This window comes from Medicago truncatula, chromosome 4 (assembly GCF_003473485.1).
Source record: "Medicago truncatula cultivar Jemalong A17 chromosome 4, MtrunA17r5.0-ANR, whole genome shotgun sequence".
Taxonomy (NCBI): Eukaryota; Viridiplantae; Streptophyta; class Magnoliopsida; order Fabales; family Fabaceae; genus Medicago; species Medicago truncatula.
Window position 1 is genome coordinate 57,078,330 of NC_053045.1, and position 25,389 is coordinate 57,103,718.

Consider the following 25,389-nt stretch of genomic DNA (forward strand, 5'->3'; position numbering starts at 1 on the left):
AGAACTTTGAGAAGGAGGGATGGTTCTTTTTGAAAAATGGAAAATAATGATTTGGAAATCAGAATTACGGTAAAGTAAAAGGACATTAATTTAGAGTGTTTTAATTTGTGACGCTTGATCTCCAATACAATAAAATTGAGGGAAGATGTTAAAGAAAATTGTTTTCTCATTTTTTCTTTCTTCATAGATAATTTGTTTCCGAGAAAAATACTATCTCCAATATTTTTTTGGGACTCTTTCCAATCTTAAATATAAATAAATAATTATTATTTTTAATCTTAAATCAAATATAACTTACTTTATATCTATTTAATGTTGTTTATCCTATGTGGTATTGTAGAAATAATCAGATTAAATAATTCAAGACTTATGTAACAAAAAAAAAAAAAAAAACTAAGACTTGCCAGAAATGCAATTATTGCTATGATCACAACTCAAGCTTCTCTATCTGGTAACCTTACAAAGCTAACAAATGGTCCAACTATCTTTCATCTTTTATTTTGAAAGCTTTTAAAATGGATACTCATCATCAAAGAACACCAAAATTATTGAGGTTATTCGACAGCCACCTATCCATAGTTGGATAAAGTGTAACACTGATGGCATAACTTAATGGAGAGAGTCTTGATTGTTTTATTTCAAACCATGCAATTTATAATGCTCTGTTTACTTAGATTTTGGTAGCCATTCTTGCAATGGAATGTGTTTATCAGAAAAATTGGCATAATATTTGGATTGAAAGTGATTCAAAAATGGTTACCTTAGCCATCAAGTAATTCAAATTGTTCCTTGGCATATCAAAAATAGATGACTTAACTGTCTTACTCTATTGCAATTAATGAATTTTATGATGTCCTATATGTTCAGATAGGAAAATTGTTGCGCATATAAGTTGGGTACGTACTTTAGGCATGTCTATCAATGATTTTATTTGGTTGTCTTCCACACATGTTCAGATTAGTGAAGGTTTAGCTAAGAATAGACTAGGTTTTCTATGTTATAGATTGTCTTAACATTTTGAGGGTTTGGTCCCCCCCTCTTTTTTTTTATCCTACTTTACATTTTAATATATCTATGGTGTGTCCTCCATAGGTTGATAAAAAAAATGTTATTTATCCTAAAATATGTTTTAATTCATGTAAGTTTGTTTTTAATCACTTTTATATTCTCATGAAAGAAAGTTTTAATAGATGACACTTTTGAGAATGTTGTATTATTTATGAAATCCAGAATAATAATTGATACAACTAAATTTTTCAATTTAGGTATTTTTGTTTATAATTGAGATTAGAGAGAGTATTGAAATTAAGTAAAAAAATAATAATTTTATTAAGAGTGGAAAATTAAAACATAGCTATCCCCGTGAGCTTAGCTCAGTTGGTAGGGATGGGTTCGAATCCCGGACACTCCACTTCTCCACAATTTAATTGTGTGAGCTCTAGCCAATAGGCTACTTGACCAAAAAAAAAAAAAAAAAAAAAAAAACATAGCTAATCATATCCACTTGATAAATGGATATATTGAATGAGTGAGTGATAAACCAAATCTAATATGAACTCTTACTAATTTCCCTTAAAAAAAATGAACTCTTACTAATTGGTTAATATTTTAGAAAATATTAATTATTTCTAGTTTTTTTTTTTTTGACAAGATTTCTAGTTTTTTATCTTTCAGGCTTAATTGTACTTTTGTTAAATATTTTATCACTTTCACAAAAATAATCATCTCTTTATAAAATTTAACATTTTTTTATCTCAATAAATGATGATTTATTGTTTCAATTTAAATATGAAGATAAAATATCACATAACGTCGAAAGTATGGATGAAAAGAAATAAAAACAATGATATTTAAAAAATATGTTAATATGGTAAAGAATTTTAATTTACATCATATAGACATCAATATAAATTTTAATTTATTTGATATCTTATTGAGATCCACCGATGTTAACAATGTTTATTAAAAGTGTTGGAACCGTTAATCTTGGTGGGTCTCTAGGGCATTGCAAATTTATTTAGAATCACCTAAAAATTTATAGAATGATCTATATGATACTTCCTCCGTTTTTTAATATAAACAAAATTGTTTTTTTTTTGTTCATTCATTTAATGATGTATGTGGTCCACATACATAATTAAATGAATGAACAAAAAAAGTAAATTTTGTTTATATTTAGAAACGGAGGGAGTATAAACTTACAAAACAACGGTCAAATAAGTTTTTACAAGGAATAATTGATATCTAGGTAAAATAAATTTTACAATAAAATGAGCTGATTTTCTCTTATAAGACGAGTGAGTGCAATAATAGTACATATTTTTTTCTTCGTATTTTATGTCGTATAAAAAACAATTAATTATACTATGACTATTAAAATTGTGAGTGCAATTATATGCAGGAGTCGGGGTTCGAACCCCGGACACTCCACTTCTCCACAATTAAATTGTGTGAGCTCTAGCCACTAGGCTACTTGACCAAAAAAAAAAAAAATTGTGGGAAAATGACATCATAGTTGTTTAGGCACCCTATTGTCTCTTAAATGCTTAAGTTCATCAATCAAAGTCGTCAAATTGTCATGAGATGAGCCACCTTCACGAACAACATCTTTAGCAATTTTTGCTAACTCTTGGGCTTTGTTTCTAATTTGGACAGCTTCATCACCCCCATCCATCAACCTTCTCATAGCCTTCTTTATAAAATCTCTCTTCACCAACTTTTTCATATCTCGAAAAGCTGTTGTGATCCACTCATCTGCACCTACTTCCACTCCTATCCCACGCACATGAGTTATGAGCTTCTCATTGTAGAACTGATCACTATGCACCGGCCACGTGATCATCGGAACCCCTACACTAATAGCCTCCGTCACAGAGTTCCACCCACAATGTGTCAAAAACGCGCCAACGGCAGGATGCCCTAATATAACCATCTGCGGCGCCCATCCCCTTACAATCATCCCCTTATTCCTCTCTTCAAACTCCCTGGGTAACCATTTTTCCTTCTCCTCATCACTCTCGTTCTCCTTCCCCTTCTTTTCTGGGACAACCCATATGAATTCATAACCTGATTCTTCTATCGCGCTTGCAATCTCATACAATTGCTTATCTGGGAAGTAACAAATTGTTCCAAAGCTAATGTAAAGCACTGAGTTATCTTGCTTCGAGTTCAACCAATTCAAATACTTTTGCACGCTCATTTCGCTTTCCCCTCCTCTATTTGCCTTCTCTTGAGTAGTTTTGCGAACAAGAGAGGCCGGACCAAGATGCCAAGCCTTGTGACCGATGGTTTTCTCGTAATACTCAACATACTCTTTTCCATCCAGCTCCACAAAGCTATTGATGATGAAGCCATCGCTTTTGAGCGCTACGGTGAGCAGAGGATCCATAAAAGACTTGGACTCCAAGGGTGGTGTTGAATTAATGACAATATCGTAAGGAAAATTCGGAATAACAAAAGAACCAGAAGCATCCTCAGGGAGAGGGTGCAATTTGAGGGATTCCATGGCACATATGGTAAAGAGTGAGAAACCGTTGAACACGAATCTCGGAATGTGCAGCTTCTTTGCTAGCTCATCAGCCCACGGGAATAAAAAATCCGCCACGATGCAATCAGGTGGGTGCTGCTCCACGAAATTCTCAATTAGTCCGTGGAGCAGTGTGGTGGCATGGTAGATTTTCCAGCCTTCATCGATGGTACTGACGGAAGAGAGGTTTTCGATGCCATCGGGGAGGCCAACTTCTTGGGAAGGGAATTGAAAGGTTTGAAAGTTGAAGTTGTTGTTAGATTTGGGAAGGATTTTAGCATTTGAATGAGTGGTTATGATTGTAACAAAGTGACCACGTGAAGCAAAGAGAGAAGCTATGTCACATAAAGGGATCATGTGCCCTGCTGCTAAGTATGGAATGAAGTAAAGTTTGAGTGGTTTATCCATTGTTGTGGCTGAGACACTGCCTTTGTGCTTTTGCATGTAAATTCAGGTCTTTTTTATATTAGAAATTAGAGAATGAGTTTAGATAAGCCAAAGGATGTTTAACTGTAACCAGAAAAGTTTGAACCGCAAAGAAACAAAACACAACATCCAAACAATGTTGCAGGCCTGTCGTTAGGTTTTTTGTATCAAGTATCCAATGTTACTAAGGCGGTTTTTACAATATAAATTGTAAAGAGTAAATAAATGGTCAAATTGTATTTGAAATTGTAAACTATAGGACGTTGCTTTTGGAAAGGGTTTTCCTAACATGTTCAAAAATGTCCAAAAAGCCTTGTTTGAGCAACCCATAAAAGTAGTTTTTATTTTGAAAATATAAGTCAAACACTTGCAAAAAGTAAACACACAATTTTTTGGTGAGGCCTAGATTACCTTCTCTTGTTTAGGGGGTATTTACCCTTTCAAGATATCAACCAATCAAAATGTAATATACAAATGTATCATTAAATGTCCAATAAATGAGTCAACTTTTCTAAAAAAAAAAAAAACAATTTTAATAAGGTAACTTTTAAATTTTATTTAATTATATTTAGGTATACAATATTAATTAATTTACACTATAGGGCTTGTAACAATTAAAATTTCACATCAAATTCAATCCATCATGGTTGTGTTTGGTAACACGGATAAGCTAGCTTATAGCTTGTTGGACTAGCTTATAAGCTTGTTTTGATATAATAAGATGTGTTTGGTAAAAAGTTTTTTTCACTAGCTTATAGCGTTTTTTAAGAAGCTATTTCAAGTAGCTTTTGAGCTTATAGCTGATAGTTTTTTTTTTATATTTTCTTCCAATTTTAACCCTATTAATTCAATTTAATTATTTTTTAATAAAACTACATGTTCATGGCTTAAAAAAAATTGAAGTTGTAGTAAATTTTTACAATTGAAATTAATAATGCAAATAAAAAGGAAATCAGTTTCACAAATGAGTGTATGATCTGTTGGTATTTCATTGTACATCTCCTGCTGCTGTTTGCTGGTTCAATTCCCTGCCTTGCCTAAAAGGATTCTTTTTTAAAATATAACAGACCCTTGTTTCTTGTAAAAGAATAAAAAATTAAAAAAAAAAAAAAAAAACGGTCAAAAGTATTGACCCCGCCTCTTCAAGAAGACCCACCGAGTCACCGGTTCAGGCCGAGTTACACCGATTCGTAGCGAGTCAATAGCATAACCGATCCAATAAGTGAACCGGACCGACTTACCCACCGGTCCGATCCGAGTTTTAAAACTATGCTCGGTAGCAATAGTCATGACATATAAATTCATTTAGTGTTTTTCTTAAGCACACTACCACAAATGTGTAACTTGGATCATGTCCTTCCCCTTTATCTTTTCAAATTCATCATATCAATTTGAATTATAAACACCATTCTTATAACATGTTATCCAACAAAGTAAAATTACTTTTTCTTCGATGCAATTTTATTGTGGCATCGAGCAAATTAAGTTTGGATCCAACTTGCTCAAAAAATTATTGAAAAAAAATAGAAATTTTTTAAACAACTTACTCGGTAGCAATAGTCATGACAATGTTCTCATGTAGAGCATTCCAGAAAAACTCAAAATATGATGTTTGTTTACCTTCAACAAATGTTTAAAGAACCAAGCGTCGATAGTCAGACATACTTTTAGCTAAGCATAAGTACACCTCTCAACATTTCCTCACATATGAAATTCTCTTCCAAAAAAAAAAAAAAGAATGCTGAAATTCGAAGTGAAACATAATAGTTTCAGTCTAAAGCTTTGTATATATAATAATAGAGTCGAAAAATCATGGCATAGCTAGAATATTGTAACCAATTAATTAGAACTTTTATATCATTGATCCCACCTACATCCAAGATCAATCAACAAATCAATTGTCGAAAACAAAATTTATTAACTTTTTACTTACATTTTATGCCTTTTCATCTTGTTCTTACTTTATGATACATACATAGTTGGTATATTTTTTTAATAAAGGGGTGAAGGCAGGCTCACAGACACAAAAGTGAGGTTTTATAAATAATGAAGTTATGAATAAAATAAATAATTAATTAAATTATAAAACTGGTTTGTTACAAAGCCACGTACGTCAGTATCGTTTTGAAGGGAAAAAACCTTCCTTTACATAGCTCCGTCCTCTATATATCTTTTCCAATATATATGTTAAATAAACCAAGATTTAATCTCCATACTAAAATTAAAACCACAATAATTACTAAATTAGTTCTTCGTTGTCTTCAATCTTCATACTTGTTAGGCGTGCTTGAAGAAACTTACCTTATCTCTGGAACATAAAGCTATAAAACCATACCAATGACTTCATTTATGTTTTTGCTTGCTGAGCTGGTTCGTATAGAGGATTAACACAACCAATGACTTTTTAATGTTTGAAATGTTGTTTGTGTATTGTTTCATGAAACATTATCCATGACCCTTAGCTAAATACTCATTCTTGTGACATTTGTATGCACCAAGAATCTTGTCTACATTCCTTAGCTATTATTTTAACTTGCATGATACGCGTGCTTTCACACAGTCATTTTCTTTCTGTGTTTGTTTATGTTTAAAATAATTTTTATACAAAGTTAAATTAATATATTCTTAATTGATCATAAAGATAGTTTTGTCAAAAAAATTTGATCATAAAGATAATTTTAAGTAATTTTTTAAAATATGTATATTAGATTAAAGTGACTATAATTGTGATATCTTCCCCTAAAACAATAATTTTAGATTAAATAATCAAATCATAAAAGCAAAACATGATTGTGTTTCAAATGTTATTATAAATTGTTCCAAGAAATATTGTTGATAGATAGATTGTTGTAACAAATTTATAAAGCATTATTACATGTATTACATTAAAGAAACTTTACTCGTCCTCGTGAGCTTATCTCAGTTGGTAAGGACAATGCGTAATATATGCAAAGTCCGGGGTTCGAACCTCGAACACCCAAAAAAAAAAAACTTTACTTAGCTTATGTCCCTGTTGAAATATTACTTTAAAATAAATCAATCTTAGTTATGCTATATTTGAAGCAACCAATTTTGTTTGTAGTGAAACCATTCATTTTAGTTTCCCACATATTCTCTTTACGAGAGATAATCATATTTGAGATATAGTTAGATACGAAATCTATTTCAATCATCGTTTAAACTTTGTTTGTTGAAGATTAATCTATTTCGCTTGACTTAACTCATGTGGTGCTACGAAATCATTTTTTTATCAACATGAAAAATTGCTAAAAACAATACTCCAAACATTAATTCAACAAAATATAAAATAAAGGTATCGTTAACAAATGCTCAAAAGACACTTGTTAAAAAAACTAAAGATTTAAACTTTATTTTGAAAGTTTTGTATTTTATTCTTTGAAATTTAATATTGTTCTTTTAAACACAAATTCAAAGATAAAGTTTCTATCTTTTAACTCCTTTTTTGTTTAAGCAAATAATTAAATTATAAGGAGTACAATGGATACTATTACATGACTTAATTAATAGAGATGACTTGGGCTCCAAGTCATAGTGTTTAGCTTAGTTACAATTGATCAATTAAGCAATAATATTTCATTTTTCTAGTTTCATAATATGGTATCAGAGATAGTGTCATGTAATAGATACTCCAACCTTTAAAATTCAAAGAGATACAATCCATAGATGCCTTATAACATATTAAAGAATTATTACACCATACAATCCATAGATGCCTTATCGACATATTAAAGAATTATTACACCAATAAAAAAAAAAAAAGACAAAACTTAAATTATGACCCAGTCTACCAATGAACTAAAACCAAGAAGAAGAAAAAACTTAATTTGATCCATCAAGCTTGTCCAATTAGCAATCTTTCCCCTAAATATGCTATTCAGCAAACATCAGATACACCAAGTTGTGACTAACCAAATTAGATGTCTAACTTTCATACAATTTTTAGATTTCACTAAATCACCAAATGTGAGTTAATAAAAGTTGTTTATTTTATATGTCTGGTTGGGGTGGAAGTGCCAAAACAAAGGTTTAGTCAGTTTCTTAAGAAAAAGATATGTTTGATCTTTGTTGAAAGAAACTAAAAAAACCAGGATAGTATGATTCATAATCTATGGGGGCATACCGCATAAGGTGTTCAGTGGGTGGCAACAGCATCTCAAGACCACTTTTTGTATTTACCAAAAATAAAATCATATCAATAAAATAAATCAACTGAAACTTTGAATATTAACATCGAGTCCATCTTTATTCCATTTAGATATGTTTAATTTACCCCATTTATCTTCATGGATGTGTGACATGTGAAAAACACAATATCAAGGGTTGAGATTAAAAGATTAAAGAAAGACATTTATGTACTCGAAAAAAAACGTACGCGCTTCCAATTATTTTCCTCCCTCTAAAGCAATACGACGTTCCTCCTTCTTGCTTCTGGTCGGCACTCCATAGCAGATGTATTGATTCAACACTACCTCGTATTGCTTGATTCATTTGTAAAAATTATTCAATTATTAAATCAAGTGATGGTAAATTTTTCAATACTACATCGTATTGCTTCAATAACCACTTGATTCAACACTACCTCGTATTGATTCAACACTACCTCCTTCTTGATTTACTTACCATCACTTATTTATTTGTAAAAATTCAACACTACCTCTCCATGGTCTCTCCCTCTCCTTTTCTGTTCTAATTCAATTTTCAATTTTAATACCTCTGGGATTGTTTTGTTTTTTCCCTGTTGTATCTGTTAATACCTTTGTTGTTGAGAATGAGAAGGAGAGGCAGCGGCCATGTTGTTTTCAATTTGGATTGTTTTGTTTTCAATTAATTAGAACAGATTGGTATCACAAGCTTGTTTTTTCCTCTACGGAGAAGCCAGCGCCGGTGAGAAGGAAAAGAAAGGCAGCGGCCATGTTGTTTAAGAAGAAGAAGAAGAAGTAGCCTGGTGAGGGGAAGGGGACGTGAAGGAGAAAGTGAACAGTATAAGCTAGGGGTTTTGTTTTATTACCTATCTTTCCCTTTTTAATTTCAACCATTGGATATTCTTTTAACACATGTCGCACATCCGTGAAGGTAAATGGGTTAAATGGAGCATATCTAAATGAAGCAAAGATAGACCCACATAATAACAATGAAAATTGACAGTAATATACATAAAGTGGAAAAAAAATATTATAGACTCAAATTTAAAATAATTGAGAAAAACAATTCTGAAAATATGTTGTGAAAATAGTAATACCCAATACTGTCCTATTCAATCTTCATGATTTGAGCGTTGGCGTCAAATGTTACATAAACACAATTCATAATAGGGTAATGTTTTCAAACAGGATATCTCTAGATACTCATAGGCAGCCAAATCCACGTACAATATTCACACTTTTGCGTGACATATAATGAGAAATAATTTAGAAAAACTAAGACAGTGGTGGGTATTTGAATTAATCAAGTGTCTTGCAGTTTCTCATTTGTTTAAGATCATCAATCAAAGACAACAAATTGTTATGAGATGATCCACCTTCTTGAACAGCTCGTGTAGCCTTTTCTCCGAACTCTTGAGCACGCTGTTTGATTTCCTCAGCTTCATCACCACCGTCCATCAATCTCTTCACAGCCTTTTCTATACTATCTTTACTCACAATCTTCTGTTTCTCCTCAAAACCGTTTACACACCACTCTGTTGCACCAACCTCCACCCCAATTCCTCGCACATTAGTTATCAACTTCTCATTGTAGAATTGTTCTCCATGCACCGGCCACGTGATCATTGGAACCCCCGCGCTAACAGCCTCCACAGTGGAGTTCCACCCGCAATGTGTCATAAATGCACCCACGGCAATGTGGCTCAGAATCAAAACTTGTGGGGCCCACCCCCTAATGATCAAACCTTTCTTCTTTCCAATGTTTCTCTCTTCGAATCCTTTCGGCAACCACTTTCCTTTCTCCTCTTCACTCTCGTCTTCTTTCCCTTTCTTCTCAGGAACAACCCATACAAATTCGTGACCTGATGCTTCTATCCCACACGCAATCTCATAAAGTTGTTTATCAGATAAATAACATATGCTTCCAAAGCATATGTACAACACTGAGTTATGTCTCTTCAAGTTGAGCCAACTCAGACAACCATGCACACTAACAACATTCTCATTTCCCCTCTCTGATTTCTCTTGAATGGTTTGGCGAATAAGAGAAGCAGGACCAAGATGCCAAACCTTGTGACCCGTGATTTTCTTGTAGTGTTCGATGCACTCTTCACCATCAAGTTCAATGAAGTTGTTGATGATGAGTCCCTTACTTTTGAGGATTGTCTCAAGCATCATTTCCATGAATCCGGTGAATATCTTTGGCGGCTTTGTACACAAGGTGATGGAATGAGGAAAATTTGGAACAGTGAATGAACCTGGACTCGAATCCGTGTGAGAACAAAATGAAGGGTTTATTCTAAGGGATTCCATGAGGGAGACGGTAAAGAGGGAGAAACCAGTGAAGGCGATGGTGGGAATTTGAAGCTTATGGGCCAAGTCATAAACCCAGGGGTTTATGCAGTCAGCGATTATGCAGTCAGGTGGATCCTTCTCCATGAAATCGTGAATAGGTTCACGGAGGAGCATTGCCCCGTAGTATATCTTGCCGGAGGTGTCACCGTCGGAGGTGGAGGACATAGATTCAACGCCGTCAGGGAGGCCAACTTGTTGGGAGGGAAAGTTGACAAGGTGAAGGCGGAGGAAGAAGGGATCAACACTTGAGAGAGATTTGGTAAAGAAGTGGGAGTTGGAGGGAGTGGTGATGATTGTCACTTGTTGGCCATGGGATGCAAACAGAGTTGCTATGTCACACATGGGGATCATATGCCCAGGTGCTGGATATGGAATGAAGTGAAGTTTCATAGGTCTATCAACTTCAACACCTTCCATTGCTTATAAATTCTCTCTATTGTATGTCTCTCTTCAAGTTCAACCTTGGTTTAAATATACTGTAGTTAATATTGATTATTTGATTATCTGTCCACAAGATCCGCAAGATAGGATTAGATTATAGAAGTTTCATTTTCTTAGATGATAGAATTATTTGACTTGCTGGCCAGTGGAGGCTAGCTCTTACGACAGGAGAGGAGACTTTTGATAATTGATAGTTACATATACCTTATTTATTTATTGAATAAACAATCAATTTTAGTTTTTAAATTATCACTCTCTCACCTTTACCAATTTTTTCCCTAAACTATTAAAATCAACTAAATAGTCCTTATATTATACTTCCACCTATCAATTTTGTCCCTTGATAGAAACAAAATTGATCGATGATGATATAGTTTAGAGACCTTCTAGATTGTTTTAATAGTTTAAGGCCAAAAAGTGATAATTTAGAGACTAAAAATCATCCTTTCATACATGCACATTTTAATTCAGCCGCCACCCCTTTTAAACCTAATGACACATTAGAGTCAAATAGCAAATTGAAGACATATTGTACATCTTAAAAATCAAACTTTCCTGCTAGTTGTAATTGCCTTCATTTTTTCCTCTTCAATTTCAAAACACTGAAAAAAAAATTCAAGCTTTGTTCATATTAGGCCTAAATGGATGAATAATTTTGTTTTACCTTAGATAGACTCCTTGCTTGCATAGAATAGAATGTCATTCTAACTCACAGCTGTACTTTTCTGTTTGGACTCATAAGTTTGTTAGGATTAGTAAGATCTCTTAATTATTTTGAAATGCTGTATATATGTATCTCATGGAAGGATTGAATAAATGCTAGAAATGAATTAAGCAAAAGTTAATCTTAGAGAGGGGTACTCCACTTACAGAACGGAACATATTTTTTCCTTTTATAGTATTCTCTTTGCATTAGTGCAGAGTACATTTTAGCAACATGTTCACTATTGTTTGCATGTGTAGATGTGCTGATACCAAAAACTAAGACCAAGATAGACATTTGATATCAATGTGGAGATGGCTATGAAGTTGTTGGGGCCGAGAGATGAACTTCGTCTGCTAACTATGTTTTCACATGTCTCTAATGCAAACATTTTGTTCTCTGATACTGGTACACGTCGCTCGCCACTTTCAAAACAATTCGAGGATTGCAGTTTCTATTTCTTTCCTTCTTGCATGCATATAAGTGTGAAGGTCAAACATTTTGTGCGGATAATCTTTCATCTCATGCATGATACTCTAACATGTTCATAACGTTTAGCAGTAATAATGAATGAGTAAGTTGTATATTAAATATATGATTTGCAAATTTATTTGTTGCATGAATATAAAATCAAACATAGTTCAACAAAATATAAAACCAAAACCATATCAATAAAATAGATCAACCAAAAGTTTGAATATAAACATCAACATAATAACACGATGAAAATTGACAATAATATGCATGATCTGAAACAAACTTAATAATTTTACTGACTAAATTTCAAAGTAGTTGAGAAAAACAAATCTGAAATTCATAGTAAATTTGTCAGAGTAGCAATGTAATTACTCTTCAGCAATCTTCATTGATTTGAGAGTCTTTGGGAAAATGTTGCACAATCACGATACACACAAGGACAATGCTTCTTCAAAGAGGGAGTTATTGAACTAATCAAGTGGCTTCCTGTCTCTCAATCTTTTAAGATCATCAATTAAAGCCAACAAATTATTATGAGATGAGCCGCCTACTTGAACAGCTCATATAGCCTTATCCCCAAACTCTCGAGCACGCCGTCTTATATCTTCGGCTTCATCACCACCGTCCATTAATTTTCTCACTGCCTTCTCTATATTATCTTTGTTGATCACCTTATTTCTCTCTTCAATACCATCCACACACCATTCTGTTGCACCAACTTCAATTCCAATACCCCGCACATCAGTTATCAACTTCTCGTTGTAGAATTGTTCTCCATGTACGGGCCATGTTATCATTGGGATCCCTGCACTACCAGCCTCAATGGTGGAGAGTTCCACCCGCAATGCGTCATAAACACACCCACCGCTGTGTGGCCCAGGATCATAACTTGTGGGGCCCACCCCTTAATGATCAAACCCTTCTTCTTTTCAATGTTTCTCTCTTCAAATCCTTTCGGCAACCACTTGTCTTTCTCCTCTTCGCTCTCATCCACTTTCCCTTTTTTCTCAGGAACAACCCATACAAATTCGTGACCCGATGCTTCTACACACAATCTCGTATAGTTGGGGGGGGGGGGGGGGGGGGGGCACTGAGACAATTGGTTTGAATTGCAAATGTAAATAAAATGGTTAACGTAAAATTGGTTCGAGAAATAATATGGAGAGATGACTAGGTCAATCGATTCATCTGTTCATCATTCATTAGCAACCTGTTTCTTAAGTTTACGAATGGTATAAAGTTTAAGACAAATTAACAAAATAGCTTAGGTCAATCCCTTGATCAAAAGCCCTCTTTTCTGATTATAATTCCCTAATCCCTTAGGTGAACCTATAATCATAAAAGGTTTTAAGTCCGTTAATTTAAGTATCATAACCTAACAACGCTCCATCCCTAGATTGAACAGTATAGATATGTTAGAGTTACACGCTAGCGTCAGTAGTCATATAAACTCTTGAATCAATTATATTGGGTCAGAATCATAAAAGCATTAAGAACAATTTATACTTAATAAACTAGAATGGCATTCATAAAGATTAAGAGTTACAGGTTACATAAACATGAGCTAGAACAAAATCATCTATTGACCTAATCACAAAAGATCTAGCTACTGATGGCTAAAGCACAAATAACTAATGTAAAAGAAGGATTCATTACATGAAATTGGTAACCGGATATGAGTTTTGATGGTCTCCCACCTTCTCTCCGGATCTCCTGCTCCAAAAGTCAGTTTCTTTCTCCAAAATTTCGAACCCTTTCCTTCTGAAAACAACTTCCCTTTTATAGGAAAATTTCCAGAAACGCTAAAATCGTACTCCAATGCTGTAAATCGGAGCACGATGGCTTCATTAAAGTCAGATCCTAGTTGGAGCGTCTGCCAAATCGTAGCCCGATTTTCATAAATCGGAGCACGATTTTTTACGAGACAAAATGTCCCAAAACAGCTTCATAAATCGGACTACGATGCTGCAAATAGGAGTACGATTTTCTACTAGCTTCAACATAAAAAATCAGTCCTTTTGCAGCTTCTAACTCATGCATAATCACCTGAACTCAACCAAAATTACATAAAAACTATAACAAAAGTGCTATATGACCTAGTGTCATCATGTACAACACTGAGTTATGTCGCTTTGAATTAAGCCACCACAGACACTCTTGTACGCCCACAACACTCTCATGTCCCCTTTCTGCTTTCTCTTGAACGGATTTGCGAATAAGAGAAACTGGACCGAGATGCCAAGCCTTGTGACCCGTGGTTTTCTCGTAGTGTTCGATGCACTCTTCACCGTCAAGTTCAGCGAAGTTGTTGACAATGAGTCCATTTGTTTTTAGCATTGTCTCATGCACCATTTCCATGAATCCGGTGAATGACTTCGGCGGCTTTGTGCACAAGGTGATAGAGTGAGGAAAATTTGGAACAACGAACAAATCCAAATCTGTGTGAGATTTCAATGAGGGGTTTATTCTTAAGGGATTCCATGAGGGAGACAGTAAATATGGAGAAACCAGTGAAGGCAATGGTGGGGATCTGAAGCTTATGACCCAAGTCATAAACCCATGGGTATATACAGTCGGTGATGATGCAGTCAGGTGGATCCTTCTCCATGAAATCCTGAATTGGTCCGTGGAGGAGCATTGCGCCGTAGTATATCTTGGCTGAGGTGGCGATGTCAGTGGTGGAGGACAAAGATTCAACACCATCAAGGAGGCTGTTGTTTGGAGGGGAAGTCGATGGTATGAAGGCGAAGGAAGAGGGGATCGGCAAAGGAAGGAGACTTATTGGTGAAGAAGTGGGCGTTGGAGGGAGTGGTGATGATTGTGACTTGTTGGCCACGGGACGCAAACAGAGCTGCTATGTCACCCAAAGGAATCATATGACCAGGTGCAAGATATGGAATGAAGTGAAGTTTCAATGGTCGTTCAACTTCAACGCCCTCCATTTTTTTATCAATTCTCTCTATTCTACTTTCACTATTCAGTATTCACCCCTCTTCCTCTCTCTTTTTCTGTCTGTGTCTCTCTAATTCACCAATAATTTACTTATTCTTCTCTGTCTGCACGAGACCCACGAGGTGGAATAAAATATTAATTTCTATGATTTCAGAATAAAATAGATCTGATACTTAGATTTGGACTTGTATAAGCCACTTTTGTCATCATGCCAATGACAGTGCCACTTCTAGCATTGATAACTAAAATAGGCATGTACGAGAGAATAAGATAGCAATAGCAATTTCATATTGTTTTTTAAGGAAGCAATAGCTATTTCATAGAAAGCCAAAATAGTTGGTATCACAAAATCCATTACTAAGTATATAAACCAATGACAGGTATGATATGCAAGTATTAGCTCCTCTGTGGCCAGATTACACACATTTACGCATCCATGTCATCTATGCTAGATCGACCAAGATCGGACGGTCTAAGTGGCCAGATTACACACATTACGCATCCATGTCATCTATGCTAGATTGACCAAGATCGGACGGTCTAAATTTAAGTATGATATTTTAAATTATAAAAATAAAAAAAATAAAAAATAAAAAAAGTAAGATTTTTAGACCATTCAATGTCGGCAATCACATATGTCCCGAATGTGTGAATGTTTGTTCCCCTTGACCGAAGGGAATATAAATTCGATTAGAGATCACACCACAACAGTATCACCGTTCAAAAAGATATACTCGTTATTACCATCACACAATTGAGCAAATAGCAAATTGAAGATATTTTGTACATCTCATAAATCAAACTTTCTAAATGGCTGCAATTGCCTTCAATATTTTCCCTTCAATTTCAAAACACTGAATAAATAATTCAAAGCTTTGTGTTGTATATATATGATCCCCAAATGGATGAATGATTTTGTTTTACCTTAGATATATGAGTTAGATTCCCTTTCTTATAGAATGGAATAATTCTATCATGTCATTCTAATTCACTGCTGAACTTTTCTGTTAGGATTCACAAACTTTTTAGGAATAGTAATATCTGTCAATTATTTTGAAATGCTATATGTATCTCAAGGAAGAAAAAATAAAGACAAGAAAGATACTCCACTTATGGAACATACTACTTTCCCTTCTTAGTATTCTCTTTCAGTAACATGTTCACCATTCTTTGCATACAATATATAGATGTGTTTTACCAATAACTAAGACCAAGATAGATATTTCATACCAATGTGAAGATGGCTACCAAGTTGTTGGGGACAAAGACTTGAACTTTGTCCGCTTATCACTTATCAGGATGAATGGTCTTCTCTAAGACTTGATTTTTGAAATTTTGATGAAGAATAACGATTTCAGACTTCATTTGAGTGGAAAACTTGAATGAATAAAGAAAGAAACTTGGCAAAAAGTACAAGAAAAATTTATTTATCACTCCCTTAATATCCTTGAAAAGATCATAGCTGAACACTAATTAAAAACCAGCTTCTCACAAACTCAGAGATTGAAACTTTGAGACAATATATAATCTAAAAATATATATATACTTATTGCAATTGAGCTACTCAATTGGCTTGCTATCTCTCAATCTTTTGAGATCATCAATCAAGGCTAACAAATTCTTATGAGACGAGCCACCTTCTTGAATGGCTCGTCTAGCCTTTTCTCCAAACTCTTGAGCACGACTTCTAATTTTCTCAGCTTCATCACCACTGTCCATCAATCTCCTCACAGCCTTCTCTATGCTATCACTACTCACCAGCTTCTCTCTTTCTTCAAAACCAGTCAAACACCATTCTGTTGCACCAACTTCCACTCCAATCCCTCGCACTTCTGTTATCAGTTTTTCGTTGTAGAATTGTTCTCCATGTGAAGGCCATGTAATCATCGGAACCCCCGCACCAACAGCCTCCACTGTGGAGTTCCAACCACAATGAGTCATAAAGGCACCCACAGCGGGGTGGCTCAGAATCAGAACCTGCGGAGCCCAACCCCTAATAATCAAACCCTTCTTTCCAATGTTTCTCTCTTCGAATCCCTTTGGTAACCACTTTTGCTTCTCCTCTTCACTCTCATCCTCTTTCCCGTTATTAAGGGGAATAACCCATATAAAATCATGACCCGATGCTTCTATTGCACACGCAATCTCATAAAGCTGTTTATCCTGATAACGACAGAGGCTTCCAAAGCTTATGTACAACACTGAGTTATGTCGCTTGGAATTGAGCCAACTCAAACACTCTTGCACGCTCACTGCACTCTCTTGTCCCCTCTCTGCTTTCTCTTGAACAGTTTTACGAATAAGAGAAGCTGGACCAAGATGCCAAGCCTTATGACCCGTGCTACTCACATAATATTTAATGTACTCTTCCCCGTCAAGCTCAGCGAAATTGTTGACAATGAGTCCATTACTTTTGAGCTCTTTCTCCAGCATTGATCCCATAAATTCTTCTGATGACTTTGGCAGTCTTCCAGACAAGGTGATAGGGTGAGGTAAATTTCGAACAACAAATGAACCCGAATCTGAATCAGAATCCATATGAGGATATATTGATGGGTTTGTTCTAAGGGTTTCCATGAGACATACGGTAAACAGGGAGAAACCATTGAAGGCGAGATTCGGGACCCAAAGCTTACTGGCCAAGTCATGAACCCAAGGGTACAAGAAGTCACCAATGATACAGTCAGGTGGATCTTTCTCCATGAAATTCTGAATTGGTTCTTGGAGGAGCATTGCTCCTGCGTATAGTTTGCCGGAGGAGGCAAGATCAGGGGTGTTGGACATGGATTCGACACCGGAGGGGAGACCAACTTGTTGGTAGGGGAAATCAACGGTGTGAATGCGGAGGAAGAGAGGATCTATGGAGGGAAGAGATTTGGAAAGGAAGTTGGCGTTAGAGGGAGTTGTGATGATGGTGACTTGTTGGCCATGAGATGCAAAGATAGTTGCTATGTCACACATAGGGATCATATGGCCTGGTGCTAGATATGGAATGAAGTGAAGTTTCAGTGGTCGTTTAATTTCAACACCTTCCATTGATCACTGCTAGATAGATAGATAGATAGAAGAAGAGTAAGATTTGTTTTCTTTGATTTCAGAAAAGAAAAGTGAGGGCAAAAAATTTATACTCTGTTGGGTATGGTTATGGTTGGTGAAGTCACGTTTACAATTATTGGATTCATGATTCATCCAACATTCGACAAGCCACCACGTATTTTTCTTTTTCTCTTTAAAATTTTGACAATATTGGCCAAGTATTTAATTTCAATGATTGAACTGTGGGTGCTTAATCCTGTTATAATTGAAATAGATGACTACTATTTCATTTTCTAATAACATGCACTTTACAGATGTACAGTACCAAATTCGTATGCCCCATTGTAGTGTCATGGTTCAAGGTAATATTTAAGCTTAATTACCAGAGTTATTAATAGTGTTTGCTAATTTTTATTCTAGAATGTGTTTTTTTTCTATCTTCCTTGGAATTAAAATACCATGACAAAAATAATATCGACGTATTCATCATGAACTTGAATTCAACATATTAATTAATGTTATTTTAAAAACAAAAGAGAAGCAATCTCTACTAAATTGAATCATGGATATAATACTAACTCGGTTAATGGCCTGGCACGTGGTATGTGCCAAGACGACCCACTCTCACCATACTTAGACAATAGTCCTTGAAATTATGTAAGTGTCTTGTTGTCTCTCATTCTTTTAAGATCATCAATCAAAGCAAGTAAATTATTATAAGACAAGCCACCTTCTTGAAGTGCTCGTGTAGCCTTTTCTCCAAAGTCTCGAGCACGTTGTCTGATCTTCTCAGCTTCATCGTCATTGTCCATCAATCTTCTTATAGCTTTCTCTATGTTATCTCTGAAGAGATGAATCTATCAAGGACCTTTATTCAACACCATTCAAAAATAAAAAGTGTTCCCTTTATTCAACATTTTGATAGAAATTGGCTTCTTATAACAAAATGGCTTCCTATTATAGATTTTTGAGCAGATCATAAATAACACACTCGAATAAGAATGAACATTCGCATCTTTAATGAAACCAAGTAGGTTTGCAGAGCCAAAAACGATACTTATACCTTGATTGGTTAAGGATTCTCTCTGTGAATACACTGCTGAACACCATCAACATCAAAAGTCTCCCTACGCGCTCAATCCAAACTACAATACTTTCTGATCGCATCAGATTCAACCCCTAAAACTCAAAGATTACACCTGTCGGGACCACAAAATGAAAGTGTGAAGAATGGTAGAGTGAAACAAAAAGGAAAAGGTATATAACGAATCAAAGATCAGATAGATCAGATTCATACTTGCCCACAACTATTTTTTTACCAATTTTCATTCTCAACAGCACCATTATTTACCCAATAAAACCACAAAAATACAAATTTAAGTAATTTAACGTAAATTTAAATGAGATAGAAACAAACACAAATTATTATTTTTTCGCAAGACCAGACTTTTACCGTACAACAATTTATAATTACAAAAAAAAAAAAAAAAAAAAAACTGAAACAAAACCCATACGTTTCAACATCATCATCTTTTACCCATAAAAAAAATTAGTTATCGTTAATGTAAATTAAACATAACCCAACCCAACCATACCCAGACTTGTTAATAGCTAAAACAAACCCAATTTCTTCAACAACATCATCCTTCACCCATATTAATTAGTATTTTTTATTTTTTTTGTCAGGTAGCCTAGTGGCTAGAAATTCACTTTTAAAGTGAATAAGTGGGGTGTCCGGGGTTCGAACCCCGGCCCCTGCATATAATAATGCATTGTCCCTGCCAACTGAACTATGCTCACGGGGACTATTAATTAGTATTTTAACGTTAATGTAAATGAAACTAAACCAAGCTCATATTTTTTTTATTGTTAAAATTAATTAACAAAAATAGCACACAATTTAAAATAAAAAAAAATAAATTACACCTAATTAACCAAAAAAAAGTTAATAGATTGAGTACCTGGAATAAGGGAATGAGTTTATGTCAACAAATACAATGTGTTGCCGTGGTTTGAAATCGACAGATGGATATGTAAAATATTCGATATCAGATCACTCTTGCTCTTAATATCATTATTCTCGTGGCGGTTTCTGGTATTGATCGATTCAATTTGGATTTCAGAGGTTACAGAGATAGGCAGGTTTAGGGTTTAGAACCTCATATAGATGGCTGGAGGAAGAAGAAGAAGGATATGATGGGGTGACATGCATGAGGACGGAAGGAAGATGAGCGAAGAACGATTAGAATAATGGCGTGAAAGGAACATGAGAAGAAAAAAGATCGGCGACGGGAGTTCCGTTTTGGATGAAGACGAGGCGGTGAATGAGTCGAGAAATGGCGATGAGGGAGTTCGTTTGGGTGGGAGTGTGAAGAGGTGGGATTGGGTTTCACGCATAAAAAGATAATTGGAAAATGTTGACCTTTATTATTGGAAAATGAAAGTTAATTGAGATGAAGCTTCTTTGTGCATTGGAAATCTGTTCCTTAAACGTTGAGGGAAACAGATGCATGTTTTCCAATGCTCTAACTCATAAAATGTGGAATTTGAATTTCAAATATTTGAAACCATTTTTTTTAGATTTAAGGTTATTGAATTAGGATAAGCATGTTTCCAACCATTAGATTTAAAGGATTAGAAATAAGTTAGATTAGATTAGATTACTAATCTAAACAGATCGAGCAAAATCGAACTCATCAAAGCCACTGTTCAATAATTTGGTGTAACAGTAAGTGAGTCACACGTGCATAAAAAAAAGTAAGTGAGTCACACGCGGATGGTAAGTGCGCGTGTTGTGGTGAGAGCGCACGTTAGTTTCTTCCCCCACCAATTCGGTGGTGTGCCCCCTTGTCCTATCCTGTCCACATCTCAAAATCCACCGCCCACCACACCACCACCCAATTATGTTACCCAACGCCTCCAACCACCAAACCCAAAACCAATTCATTCTTCCTCTTCTTTTTTCTCATCGTCACTCTTTCTCTTCCTCCTTCCAATGTCTTCCCCTCCTTCAACCACCACCCCTCCTCCTCTCTCCGATCCCCCCACCGCCGTCCCCCTCCCTCTCGCTCTCCCTGCTCCACTCCCTATCCCACCCTCCACCCGCCGTCTCCCTCCTCCCTGCTGGTCCCCCGAAGAAACACTAGCTCTCATCGACTCCTATCGTGAAAAATGGTACTCTCTTGGCCGCGGTAATCTCAAAGCCACTCACTGGCAAGAAGTCGCTGACTCTGTTTCAAATCGTTGCCCTAACGTTACTCCGGCCAAAACTCCTGTTCAATGCCGTCACAAGATGGAGAAGCTTCGGAAACGTTATCGTACTGAGATTCAACGTGCTCGCTCGCTTCCTCATTCGAGATTCAATTCAGCGTGGGTTCACTTTAAGCTTATGGATTCCATGGAGAAAGGTCCTTCTCCTGTTAAATCTGAAAACAATGATTCTGATAGTGCTGATGATGATGAAGATGAAGATCATGAGCAAGATCTGTATTTAGATATCAAAAACGGTCATGGATCTAATACTAGAAGTATCAATAAGTTGTATAAGAACGGTTTTGGTGGCGGAATAGGTGGTGGTTTTAGTGGTGGTGGTGGTGGTGGTGTTGTTGGTGGAGGATTTAGGATTAGGTATCCACCGGCACAACCTGAATCCAAATTTTCTTCTGATCAGAAATATAACCCTAATCCTAATCTGAATCAGAACTATCATACTCCACCGATGGCAACGGGGACGAAGGGATTGGGGAACAAGAGGGAAAGAGATCCATTGACTGAGGTTGTATCTGCAATTAAATTGTTGGGTGATGGGTTTGTGAGAATGGAGCAAAAGAAGATGGAAATGGCTAGGGAAATTGAAACTATGAGGATGGAGATGGAAATGAAGCGTACTGAGATGATTCTTGAATCTCAACAGCGAATTGTAGAGGCATTCGCCAAGGCAGTTTCCGACGATAGCAATAACAACAACAACAAGATGAAACCTATTAATAAGAGAATTCCATCACCACAACAACCATAATGTTCAACACTCCTCAATGGAGTTGGAACTGTTTGCTCTAGTAAGTTACAATATTTAAGTTTAAGCTTTTATTGATTTTTGTTTTGTTGCCACTTTTTTGTAATTTGAAGTTAAGATACAGAAATGTGCAACTTGATCTGTTTTAGGTTGAACATTGGTGAATCATGAATGTAACTTTAGATTTTCAGTTTCTGCTCATGATTTTCATGCTGTCTTTCATATGTTTTTTACTGAAATCTGAGAACAAATTCAGATGCCACAATAGTTGTTTATGTTCACCAAAGTAAAGGTCATGTTATGTGTGGTTTATTTAGATTCATTATCACACGTGTTTAAAAAAATAAGGTTGACCTGAAAAATGAATCATACTCAGAGTTCCATCATATAAAAATAAGTTCTGGTGAAATTGTAATAATGATTGCAAATTTTTCACATTTTAACAATATTATAGTTTTTTATCCATGTGCATGTAATGTATTTTGTAAAAATCTCGAGGCAGAACTCTAACAATTTTTTAGTCTAGGAATTTATGTAATACTACTAAACAACTGTCCTGGTTAAATGGTTTAAAATAATAGCAACACTGGATGATTTCACTTTGATATGTAAGAATTATATCAGAAATTCAGGGTTATGGCTCGAGTCATTGATAGAAATATGAATTGGAAGTGCATCAAATTTTTTCCAAAGGAAAAAGTAACACTCAAGTGAAATTTAGTTTCTATTAAATAAGTATTGTCTAAAAAGTAGTTTTTGTTAAGTAAAGACATACAAATTAGAACATGACACTTTGTTGATTATGAAAAAACAGAATTCCTACTAAAAACCCTCATAAAGATCAGCTAGAAAAAAGAAGAGTTGTGAACTATGAAACCAATCTTCAACTCATGATTATCCTTGCTAGACAATCAGAACAGGCGCTTCCTTCCTGTAAGAGTGCTACCATTGTATCTCCCTCCCCCTAGGAAGAACTTATAATTTCCTCAACTAGGACTAGTATGTTTATGCACTCCTTTTGTCAGTCTAATAATTGGAATAGTGCAGCATGTTTTCTCTGGTCCAAATACGGTCTATCTCCTTGTCTTTTGGGCCATGGATCATGATAACTTTTACAGGTCCCCAACTTTTCCCACCCACATGTACTTCAGAAATGTATTTTCCTGTCTGGAAGTGTATCTTCAGAATCATGTGCAGTTTTGATGAGTATCTTCAGAATCATGTGCAGTTTTGATGAAACGGCGGGGTGAGCAAAGTTGGGGCCCCTTTACAATTTATAACAATTTTATTGAAAGCGACTTTATGCATGTTTATGGTGGTTTGAAGATTATAGTGTTCTCACAGTTAGTGCAGGCCATACGAAACCTAAACCCTACTTGGATGTAATTAACAAACATAAGTGCATAGTTAGTGCTATGACTTTATCAGTTATCTGATGCAAAAATTGCATTGTATAAACTTTCAGCAAACGTACATCAAAATAATCTAATTACACCATTAAATATTGTGAGCTTAGTTCTGAGCAAATATAGTGGATGCATTTGCTAAAAGGCTTGCATCAAACCCTATCAACAAGATTGTGAACTTGGGTTTTGTAGGCATGTTCTTCTTGGGGACACACTGAATATTTTACCAATTTGTATCTTGTTGGTGTTCTGTTTTTTGTTTGTATGCAGACTATCTTTTGTACAGTTCTGCTTTGTTTAGCTTGGTACATGTTGGTGTTTTAGCTTGGCCTTTTTTATTAGTACAATTATTTGGCTTATCCCAAAGATACTCTGTTGACAAGGTTGAAGCCAAAAAATATATTAAAAAAAAAAAAATTATATTCAAGTGGATGGTTTGCATTTCTTTATAAAGGCATCATATGAAAGATAAAATTTATGGTATCGTATAAAAATATGGGAGAATATGCCATGGAAATCATCGCCCTTATCAGCTGTGACATGGGATGGATTATATTGCATATAAGATATCCTCTTCCTTCACATTGTTGACAACAAGGAAGGAAAACTGAATGTGTAATATTTTTGGACGCTAGTATGATATTTATTATTGGATTTATTTTTTTATTTTCCTGGTTGTTTCATTCTTTGTTGAGTTAATCATTTAAATAATAATATATGGCACATACCTATAGCCTTTGAATATTTTTTTAGGGGATCCTCTATAGCCTTAGTATTGTAAGGTTCAAATTTTGTTGTATGTTGAGTCAACATGCCCCTTGTTGTATTGCCGCCACTGTTGCAGAGTTTGCATCAAAATGTGGTGTTCTTCTCCACCGTTGTTGTGCTTTGATAACCTCTTCGTCTACTGGCCACCACCTCTCCCTAACTTTCCCTTTGCCCTCATTGCATTATCTCATCTCTCAAATCTCATCTCCATCTTCTTTGTTTGCTCTCTCTCCCTCATTCATGTGGTCGTCGAACCCCTCCCTCTGTAGATGCTTCATGCATCATTGTGATCCCTCACACTGGCTTTTGCATCGTTTGTGGCCTACATGTGAATTAATGGAGGCAACAGAGAAGGAAACAATGACGAAGGCATTTTGGTTAAATACTTAGAGCTAAAGCAAAATTTTGTGACCTTAGATACAGGAGTAGGTATGACTTAAGCTCTTTGATGAAAGAAACACAACCCTTTCGATTAGCCTAGTTTGCCAAAGTCATCACTGATTCGACTTGAGGAATTCACCATCTGAACACTACTCTTTTTGTTGACCGCCTTGATGCTAAAATAATATCTCAATACTCACAATAACTCTTTGCATATAAGGACTAAAATGCCAATAAGTAAGTATTTATAAGGACCGATATGACAATAAGTAAGTATATTGAAGGACTAATATGACAATATTAATGAAGCATTTTAACATCAAGAACTATTTTGATTAATGAATTGCACAATCAAGGACTATTTTGAAATTTTTGTACATTGAAAGACTATTATGATTACTCTATACACATTCGGTGATTAGTGTGACTATTACCCTTTATTTATTTATTTTATCTTTAATATGTAGGGACTTTCTACATTGCAAATAATTTTAAGGTGCCGCTGGTACACAACTTATACAAAATCTGCATAGTTGAATTCACCAGTATAATATGACTTTAGAAAAATTGAAAAAGAAAATAGATTATCTAAATATAAGTTTTTCTTGATAAATGTAAATCCAAACAGGCATTTGCACACTTAGGGCAATACAACAATGTTTTTTTGTTGGTCTTAGCCTCGAGCTGGTCTTTATTTTGTGATTCTTAGCAACAAATATAAATAAATGATGTTGAAATCC

General features: G+C 35.2%; 4 protein-coding genes and 1 pseudogene across 4 annotated transcripts; 1 reads left to right on the top strand and 4 right to left on the bottom strand.

The window, feature by feature from the left end:
• Positions 1–2,280: 2,280 nt before the first annotated feature.
• Positions 2,281–4,422, bottom strand: LOC25494051 (UDP-glucose flavonoid 3-O-glucosyltransferase 7). The gene has a single exon (XM_013602766.3). The coding sequence runs from the start codon at positions 3,968–3,970 to the stop codon at positions 2,510–2,512; it is 1,461 nt and encodes a 486-aa protein (XP_013458220.2). The 5' UTR covers positions 3,971–4,422; the 3' UTR covers positions 2,281–2,509.
• Positions 4,423–9,123: 4,701 nt separating this feature from the next.
• Positions 9,124–10,988, bottom strand: LOC25494052 (scopoletin glucosyltransferase). Its single transcript, XM_013602767.3, has one exon. The coding sequence runs from the start codon at positions 10,885–10,887 to the stop codon at positions 9,415–9,417; it is 1,473 nt and encodes a 490-aa protein (XP_013458221.1). The 5' UTR covers positions 10,888–10,988; the 3' UTR covers positions 9,124–9,414.
• A 2,602-nt stretch (positions 10,989–13,590) lies between these two features.
• Positions 13,591–16,018, bottom strand: LOC25494053 (scopoletin glucosyltransferase-like; annotated as a pseudogene).
• Positions 16,019–16,407: 389 nt separating this feature from the next.
• Positions 16,408–18,137, bottom strand: LOC25494054 (UDP-glucose flavonoid 3-O-glucosyltransferase 7). The gene has a single exon (XM_013602769.3). It carries the CDS (start codon positions 18,077–18,079, stop codon positions 16,604–16,606), a length of 1,476 nt encoding a protein of 491 aa, XP_013458223.1. The 5' UTR covers positions 18,080–18,137; the 3' UTR covers positions 16,408–16,603.
• A 2,664-nt stretch (positions 18,138–20,801) lies between these two features.
• On the top strand, positions 20,802–22,356 carry LOC25494055 (trihelix transcription factor ASIL1). Its single transcript, XM_013602770.3, has one exon. It carries the CDS (start codon positions 20,856–20,858, stop codon positions 22,095–22,097), a length of 1,242 nt encoding a protein of 413 aa, XP_013458224.2. The 5' UTR covers positions 20,802–20,855; the 3' UTR covers positions 22,098–22,356.
• Positions 22,357–25,389: the final 3,033 nt, after the last annotated feature.